The sequence below is a fragment of the Brachycentrus maculatus genome, unplaced genomic scaffold, assembly GCF_059751285.1.
Source record: "Brachycentrus maculatus isolate JH-2025_06_01 unplaced genomic scaffold, ASM5975128v1 h1tg000050l, whole genome shotgun sequence".
Taxonomy (NCBI): Eukaryota; Metazoa; Arthropoda; class Insecta; order Trichoptera; family Brachycentridae; genus Brachycentrus; species Brachycentrus maculatus.
The window spans coordinates 1,515,493-1,525,658 of record NW_028280804.1 but is presented as its reverse complement, the minus strand read 5'-3'; the positions used below and the strand labels follow the sequence as shown (position 1 = coordinate 1,525,658).

The 10,166-nt window shown below is 28.9% G+C and overlaps 1 protein-coding gene across 1 annotated transcript; it reads left to right on the top strand.

Annotated features, from left to right (window-relative positions):
* The first annotated feature begins 4,302 nt into the window (after positions 1–4,302).
* On the top strand, positions 4,303–5,267 carry LOC148312064 (uncharacterized). Its single transcript, XM_088277821.1, has 2 exons — positions 4,303–4,446; positions 4,535–5,267. The coding sequence occupies exons 1-2, from the start codon at positions 4,303–4,305 to the stop codon at positions 4,691–4,693; spliced, it is 303 nt and encodes a 100-aa protein (XP_088133947.1). The 3' UTR covers positions 4,694–5,267.
* The last annotated feature ends 4,899 nt before the right edge of the window (positions 5,268–10,166 follow it).

The following is a 10,166-nucleotide window of genomic DNA, read 5'->3' as shown; positions in this document are numbered from 1 at the left end:
AATAGTAATAATCATCAGAGCTATATAGTTTCACCGGTAAATATGTACACACCTCATACCAAACTATAGCAACCAAATTCCATTGTTATGAGAGTGTATTTATGATGGTTTCTATGTAATATGTAGTTCTCAAACATATCTTGCATCAAGGCGTTGGTTTATCATCTACAAAGCTCCACTTTTTATGTACTAGGCTAACATATTAAATACTTTGGACGGAGTATGTTTAAAATACATACTCCAATGTAGAACTGCATCACATTGAAGACTGTAAATATTATAACATGACTAATATTTGATTCAACAGGTCAGGAGTCAGAAAAGTCGATGAGTATAAATGAGGATATGCATGAATGTGAAAGAGGTGAAGTTTGTTTGCAAAGACAGATTGGTGTGGCGCTCTATTTTCTCTGCCTACTCCTGTGTGAGAAGCTGCGTGATGGGTAGATAGTTAATATTTTAGTATTTCAATATGTTCTATGGTTGTTAAAATGTAAATCTTACCAGTAAAATACTTGTATCATTAAAATATTGAGGGTTTGGAGTTTTTGTGATGAACTGATTTTTTGATGTTATTTTGTTTTGATCAAACAAAAAAATGTTGCTACGTAAACATTTATTTTTAGTTTTAATATATATTTGAATATCATTGCATATATAAAAATGTTTCTCTGGCATATTACCATGTAAATGTTATACTATATTTTGATATTACAATGCTGAAAATTTATCAAAATTTCAGTTTAATGTAAACTTTTTACTCAGATAGTGCAATATTTTCATTCAATTTAACCTTTAAAGAACTAGCTAGTAAAATTGTGTAAGGTTTTTTAAAAATACCATGAGTTCCTTACGTTGCATTCTGTAAACCTTTTTGTAGCTTAAATATCTCATAAATTGAATTTTTAAACAATTAAGGGAGCCATCCTTTTTTAACGTCTTTATTTTTTTATTTAATGTTTCTACAGTCAATAATAGCACTTATTGATAACATTTATAGCTAAATTCGAATTATTTTTAAAGTTTGCGACAGGTACGCGTGAAGCAAATCCCTTTTAACATACTTTTTGATGTTTATGATCCCCAAATAATTTAACATATTGAAAAAGAATAAACAGAGGTACTTATAAAAATATATAAAATGTAGTTATAATAAAGAATACTTTAAATTTAAATGTTTTATATAACTTTTATTAGTCATTAATACTGCCACATTTATATATGCTGGTTACGACTTGTATAAATGAGGGACGTTGTTGTGCATTAGTGCTAAACATTTGCTGAAAGCTATGGACACATATCAAGTCACGTGTCGGAAACGCCATCACCTAGACAGCATTAAAGACTGTCCAATAGCTCCTACATTTAATAAATTAAAATAATAAATTCAATGAGCAAGTAGAGTATTTTTTGTATATACCTGGAGTGTCAGATTACTCGTGAGTTGCCAATAACTATAACATATTGTTATAAAAATGTAAACTTTAAGCTGTTTGTTGAATTAATTTTTTTCTTGGATACAAGGAAACAAATTGCATGATTGTCACCTCAAATGTCTGTAGAGAATTAAATATTATTATTTTTTAGTAAATTACACTTCTTTTTGTGGTTTAAAGTACATATTTAAAGAAAACAAATTCTTTCCATTTTCTGGTCTTCAACTTTTTAATCACTTTTGGAATTTTATCAAAAATAGTAAAGTAAAAAATCAAACGAAAATGTCTCCAGCTTATCAATTTGCAACTCCGATTCTGCAGTCCTATATATACAACCACTTTGGGTATTAGATGTTTGAAACAGAATAATTAAGTTTAAAATTTATGTAGCTCTACTGTATTGTACTGTAATTTTTTTTCTAATTTTGGAGATTTCCTATCGCATACTTGCTAATGTATGTACGTCGTATATAGTATTACTGTATTCATAAAATGTATGGACATGTACAATGATTGTGCAAATATAGAAAAACTTGTTAATTCAAAATTCAAATTACAAAAAAAAAATCACCCATTTTACATTTCAGTTTTGAAAGAAATTCATATTTTGTCAAGAAAAATGTCGAATAAATTGTATGTTTTTTTTTAACTATGGGATTTTTTTAAAACTTTTAATAAACAAGCTGTTACTATACATATTTTGGTTCCCTATAATTTACATTAATTCAATAAGGTCGATAGGTTTAATGGTGGTAAAATAACATACAAATAGTCCAAAAATAATAAATAATAATTTGCTCTCTTCAGGTTTAAACAAATCAAAGTTCTATAAATGGCATACGTTTTTGGCAGTTTTTATTATGTTAACATTTATAATATCATTTACTTTGTACAAGGGATATTTCTAAGTAACACATAACAACACAGACAGTTTACACATAAAATTATAAATATTTTATTTTCAAATATGCGAGATCGAAGATGTCGTTAGGTGGGGAAGGCAACGAAGAAGACAATGGTATGCGCATGTGAGGAGAATGGAACCACCCAGACTCCCCCACATCGCATTGTACGGCCAACCCCATGGTAGACGACTCCCGGGCAGACCACCAAAGAGATGGGCCGATAGCTGGGAATCGACGTCGCAGGAGGCTAATCCCTCTTAAAAACAGGCCGTAAGGCCTATAATAATAAGAAGAAGAAGAAGAATAGATCATTCTCATAATCATTTTGTTATATGCACAGATATTTAAAAAAAATCTTACTATCTTTTTGTGATTTTTGTGATATTTTAAATAGGTGACCTAATTTTGTTTATGTTGCTACAAATCTATTTTTTGTAACGCAGTATATTGGTATTGCACTAAGGAATGGAATTTTGGGAGTAATTGTAATCAATATGCATTGTTGGTTTTTATGATAAATCAATGCATATTATTATTTATTTCAATTTGAGTATTATTTTGTTATTTTTTTTCAAATTTGTCTTGTTTGAAATGCAATATTTATGTACATGATACATAACATATTTAAAAATGTATAAAACTACCAATTTGTAAATACTTGTTTGGTAAATTATGATTTTTGATGAATAAATAATTACATAAATAAAAATAATAAAAAAACGCATTTTTACTGGGGGGGATAAGGATATACATATATATATATATATATATATATATATATATATATATATATATATATATATATATATATATATATATATATATATATATATATATATATATATATATATATATATATATATATATATATATATATATATATATATATATATATATATATATATATATATATATATATATATATATATATATATATATATATATATATATATATATATATATATTTATATGTATATCTATATATATATATACATATATGAATGTTTCTTGAATTTATTTTGTAATTGGCGGGAATCGAATCCTCAACGCCAGTTTCGCAGTTGGCAATCGCAGTCTTAGGGAAGCATGAACGTCTGCAAAGACAGGGCGGTGTGGGGTTCTGTACTTATTTTTTACCCCTGCGAAAAGAGACATGATGGTTTAACAGTTAGTTAGTTTATTATTTTTAAATAAAACAATTATTTTAAAACTATTTGTAACAGATACACGAAACAGTTTGTATTTATTTTAAGTTGAATGGTAGCAATTGCAACTTATTATTTGTAGATAACTCTGAGGTCCAACTCTGATGCGGTACAGCTTTTACATGGATTTGTGCAGTCAGAAAACCATCCTTTTTTTTAAATTACCTAACGTCCAAGTGACTCTGAAATCTAGCTACGGCTTATGCAACACCGTTTATCATGTCCCTACTCAGGCTTCAACTTTATAAGTTTCATAGCCTATGCCTACTTGTGAGTGGATTTACTCTTTATGTTTAAAGTTACTATAATTTCATATAATTAATGAGTGAAAATTCTAGGCAAAAACACTCGCTCGGAAAACCATCCTGTGCTGCGAGCGATATATATATATAAATATTGTATTTGAAGTAGGTACTCCTTAAAAATAATAAGTTCTAATTTCTTAAAAATTCGATAAATTCCAATAATTGAATATAAACGTTAAATAGGAACACATAAAGCCTATATTAGCTTGATTATTATATATCTTTTTGAGAAGAGATCTAGTCTCTCGGAACTCATCCTGTCTCTTTCTCTCTTCTTTCTTGACACTTGTGACTTGTGTTCACTTGCAAAATAAATAATAATTTATATAAATAGTTAGTCTGTGTTCACTTGTGTTATGGAAGTGTAAATTACTTTTCGTACCTTCATTTTCAAGAATACTTTTACAAGTTATTTTGCACTTTACTAAATATCTTTTCTCTATTATTCATAATGGGAAGTATCGATAGAGCTATGTTGACGGGATTTATATGTAGATTATGCTCTGAAATGCACAGAGTAGTTATTCATATCTACGGTGTTGAAGGCCTAAGACTAGGATTGTCTGAGAAAATTAATAGATATCTTCCTGTAAATGTGAGTGGTTGTTAAGTTTTATCTTTTATTTTATGTGAATTAAGAGTGTTATTATTGACAAGAAGCATAAATTTACGGGTTATTTCAGGTATCACATTCCGACCCTCTGCCCAAAACCATTTGTCACGTATGTCTCGAGCGATTAGAAGGGCAGCATTTGTTGATGTTGCAAATAGATCGCGTGAGAAAGCGCCTCCAAGTGCCTCGAGAGACGAGGCACGCCCCCAAGAAGAAGAAAAGGAACTAGACATGTGCTTTTTTGTCATGATTTAAACTATTCAAGGAGATTTGTGCATTAATCCGACGATCGTCCGCCAATACCTACACACGACCAACTGGTGCAAAACAAGCTAATATTAGTATTCTATAGGCATTATTTCCATTTGATCTCTAATTTGTTATGTCACAAGAATGGAGGAAGACAGAGCTCTCCATTGTGTTTTCATTTTTCATCAAACAATTATCATCCTCTGTTTTATCATCTCCATATATCAAAGTGTTAAATAAGTGTGGATAATTGCAGATAAAACAGATTTTTCTATTGTACTTGACCTTTATTTAGGCTGAACTTGGTTCTTGCCCACAGATAATGTGAGATGCTTAGAATACAGTTGTTGTACAGATGGGTTACTGGAGGATACTAGAATTTACCATCCTGTCTAGCTTAACTTATAAATATAATTTATATAAAAAGATTATAAACCATGTTTATGCAGGGAGTAGGAGCTGATGGGAGTGAAATCTTGCCCTAGTTTTGTTAGCATAGGTACCAACTCACCAGAAACGTGCATACTTGTAATGATGCAATTATGTGTTTTTTTTTTCATAAATACCAAATAAATCTTAAAAATCTCCATATGTATATATGATAAATCTAACATCTCTCTTGATTGGTATATACCCTTTTGTAAATGATATTAATTTGTGGTAGGTTAGGTTAGGCTTTCAAGAGCTTGTGTCGATCAATTATCAGGTGAGCCATGTAAGCGCTCACATAGATAACCTTAAAACTACCCACCTTGGATGCAATGTGGTGAAGTACCTATTATCTGTAGTGGGCAATTATTCTGTCTAAGGAATTGATTAAAGACTCTGTGCATTATCCATGGTTATGTTGACCGTGCGGTCGATTGGACTATATGGTATCATTTATTTATTTGTTGGTAATTTTCAGGCATTATTTTGGAACCACAAATGTTTATTGTAATTTGATTTCTTTATTAAAATATAAAGTGAGTCTCAATTGGCACTTGACTGAATATCATCGGAACACAAAAGAATTTAGATAAAAGCAAATATTTCTCTTAAGATTATAAGATATTTGGATGCACGTTTGTGTAGTAATGTGGTATGGGATAGATTTACGTAAGTAATATAGTTGTATATTCGTGAAAAATGTACAAATTGTGGTCAGTATACTGTAATTTAATTAAAAAATCACTTTTCAAGTCGTTTTTCAATTCTTCATCATTTGTAGTTCACGGTTTTTACAGAAATTTTATGAACATCTATTTACTCACTTGAAGCCAACCTGTCAGCACAGTAAAATTGGTTATTTTATAGTAATGCCAACCTGTCAGCATAGTAAAATTGGTTATTTTATAGTAATATGTAGTTTTTTCTTATTCATTTACTGTAAATGAGTATGCATATATTTGTTAAACATAAATAACAATATTTAGTACTGTTATATAAAAAGGTGATCAGTCAAGCAAGTTTTTTAATTAGCTACATTGCCGACTAGGCTGTAGTTGGCGACTATTCACCAAGTAGTCGGCTTAGCAGTTAAATTAAAAGTGTTTTGAGTAAAGGCACCTTTTTGTTAGATTAATACAATTTTGAATGAAAATAATCAAACAAATGAGATACGTAAAGAAACTAATGTTTCTGTTTGTTATTTTTTTCCTTAATCAAATTTTTAATCCATGACAGTATTATGCCGTTAGAATGATAGCTTTTCTGCTCATTCTGGTAAAGATAATTTTGTTTTCTTTTGATGAATATTTTAAATATTGTCGGCCGATTAGTTTGCTTGATAAATGGCTGACTAGTAGGATAAAGCCGTAGTCACTGTATCTCTACTAATCATGTCAGATTTATATCTAGGAAATAGTGGATATGAAAAAACAATCCGCCATGCTTTCTCTCTTCTGTTCTCGTAAATTGATTCCCGGTAATATATGCACATCTCAATTTTACTACCTGATGAAGAAAAAAAATGTACTTGTATAGTTTACAGTGGACCTCTCTATTATTTAGGGTTAACCTAATAAATAAATTTAAAAATACTAATTACTTGCCCGCAACTTGCATTACGTTTATAGTTAAATTAAGATTATTTGAGGAAAGTATACTTTTATCTTTTAGGGATTTTTTTTAAAAACCACCGAGAATAAGATTTTATTTTGATAAAGCCGAAAGCTTAATTAATATTTTAATAAAATAATAATGTTCCTTGTCTTTCTTCTTCTAGTATACTGATTTGTTCAAAAATAAAATAAAAAAGACAAATAGGTTTTTTAGGCACCAAATCTCTTTTAAGAAGTCACGATTTTCACTGTATTCATTGTCATTACTTTGCTTTTAAAAACATTCGTATTATAAAAGAAGTAATTAAGTAAGCACATCAATTGTCATGCAGTTTAAATTTAAGATATGATAATTAGCTAAATAATTTCTGTAAATTCCTAAATATATTTCATGTTTTATAATTTTTTTCTCAGAAAAATTATCATTGTTCTGTATAGTTTCCAAGCAATCAATTTATAACAAAATTAATTAACATTTTTTTCGGTAAAATGTACTAATAGATTTACTTAATATATTATTTTGTTTTCCATGTATGGAATCGGCTTTGAAACAAGTCTTCAAATTGTTTTATGATAAAAAAAATATGGCTACCCCAACCTAAAATGGCAGTTACTCATATTAAAATTTCAAGTTTAGAACAAAATTCTTATTGTCAAGAAGGTTTTCCAAAAAGTGCTAATCTCACATAATATTTATGTACCGATAGTGTGAAAGGCGATACTATATATTTTCTAAGCTAGTCAATTGTGAGTTACATAAAATGACATCCCTTTTCCAAATCAGGTTTATTTGAAAAATATTTAAAATTTGGCTGGTGATAGAGAATTTTGATCTTAACATAGGAATGGAAGTATCTCGAATACCCAAAATGTTTAGTTACTGCCTTGTTTGTTACATATATTAGCTGATATAAACTTTTTTGTATGAGTTACATGCTTACCTTATTTTAATTATTAATTTTATGTTTAACAAAATCAAATCTTAAACCTGTTTCAGAATTCTATTTATATTTACTTACAAAATTATAATTAAACAGGTCGAAACATTCATCAACTCAGTTTAACAAGGTGGATTAAAGTATAAGTCTATCATTTTATATGAATTGCAATAAAGTTCTAGTAAAAACATTTAATTTTAATGTTTTACTTTGCAACATATCTCTGTCTGCATTGACCTTCCTGGATGGTGATAAAATATCCACAATTCTACCAATATAAGTGTAATGAGAATCATGTATTCTGAAGATTTTTTTCAGAAATATAAAAGTTACAATATCTTTGAGTTAGACGTTGTTTATACTTAGTGCATCATTTAATTTTTTTTATTATAATAATATCCTAGCAAAGTCCATACACACTTGTGAAGATATTGCCTCATATTTATTTTGATAATAATCATATCATACTCGTATAACAGTGACATCTTCTGGTTCTAGTCAAATCACACAAGATACATATTTTGGTCACCGTTGAAATTTTTTGTTTTAATAACCTTTTCTACACACTGATTACATGTTTTATAACAAATTTATGTACTATTTAGGCTAAATAAATATTTGAAATGTTTCTGGCCTTCTTATTTCCCCTATTTAATTGTTGACCTTTCATTTGCAGCCCAGGTACGCAAATTACCCGCTCCCGACAAAAAATAACAATACAGACTCATGATTGGAATAATTACACTTAAATCCTTTAACGAGGATCCGTTGGAGAGCAAGTTTGGTGCCAGCAGGCGCAGTAATTCTAGCTCTAATAGTATATACTAAAGTTGTTGCAGTTAAAAAGCTAATTATTTCTAGCGTAATAGGATTGTCCAAAATTTTTACTTTTATGTTATACACAAAATGGTATAAGACTTTTTATGTAGGTCCAATCGATCCGATTATCGCGATTCTCATAACATACGTGTTTGAGGCTTTCAGGGCCTGGTCACGGTGTGAGTTGTAAGTGGTGAGAATTAGTTACGAACCAAGTACGGAACCTCAACAGTTATGCCCTGCTTATCCTTTTGTTCTTTGACTGCCACTCATATATTTGATGCGGCTTTAGGCAATTATAGTGTACAGTGCTCACAGCTGTCTAAGGACTGTGGTATTTTGTCAGTGCCCAAGATTTAGATCCTAGTGTTTAGTATTGAGATTATTTTGGCTAAAAATACAACATAACACACATAGTATTTACATCTATCCAAATAACCCCGAAGAATGATATTAAGCAATTAAGAGAGATATTAAGCAAAAAAAGGCAATTTTGTGGCAAAAGATTTGTGATGCGGAGATTAGGTTGCTGTTAAGTATTTGCTACAAAGTATTATTTGTCTTAATATGCATTGGAAATTTGATAACTTATTTACTTGAAATGCTGAAATAAAATACTGGATACGTGTATAAATACATTTTAATATATATTTTGGTATAAAACTTATAAACATTCAGAGATACAGTTGACTCTGCTTAATTGGGACACAGGACATCATATTTGGCCCAATTAAAAAGATTCGACTATGCATACTATATGGAGAAATGGACAATTCAATAAACAAAACCATTTGAAGAATTTTTTAGGAATATGTAGTAAATAAACCTCTAATGATATCTCACAAAAAATTATACTTGTGAGTAAAAAAATATTTAAATAAAATCAACAATTTTGGTTAGCAAAAAAAATATAGGTATATATATATATATATATATATATATATATATATATATATATATATATATATATATATATATATATATATATATATATATATATATATATATATAGCTGTTGTAAACATTTGAACTGCCATAAATGTTTTAAAATGTCACACATTTTTGTACTTGTAAAGGTAAAGGGTTTTTGACAAACTCAATATAGTAACATTAAGAGTTGTAATATTTATAATCAGATTTGAAGATAATAACACAATAAATAGATAAACAAGTAATTTATTTATTGAAAGGGTGACTAAAATCTGATTAATAATAAAAATAATCACATCGCAACCACAAGGTTGAGTCTAACTGTTAACGATAAAAATGTATAAAACTATTTTTTTTCCTAAAGCTACTCACAGAACTGTACTACAGTAGATAGTTCAGAATTATTTCTACGATATATAACACACATCTATTAAATTGCACAACTTTGTGTTTTTGTTTTGTTTTTAACATTCAATAGTTAGGTGCAGAAGACACTGATTTATAAATTTAATTACACAAATTCTCAGCGGATAAATTAAATGAGTTACATTTAATGCCAAAATAAATGGCAAAATGGAAAATTTATAGAACCAAATATATATCTTTTGACTGGAGCAGTGTGCCAGTTTGCTCTAGTTCATTCCGAGTCCTAGAAAACTTCTGTTTTTGAAAAATAAAAATAATAAAACCCTTATCCGCACCCCAATGGTGCATAGGGCACTGT

What these genes read in the sequence shown, in the direction of transcription:
- LOC148312064 (XM_088277821.1), top strand. Translation starts at nt 4,303, where the DNA reads ATGGGAAGTATCGATAGAGCTATGTTGACGGGATTTATATGTAGATTA. An exon ending in ATAGATATCTTCCTGTAAAT is followed by an intron (nt 4,447 to 4,534) that starts GTGAGTGGTTGT and finishes GGGTTATTTCAG; the next exon opens with GTATCACATTCCGACCCTCT.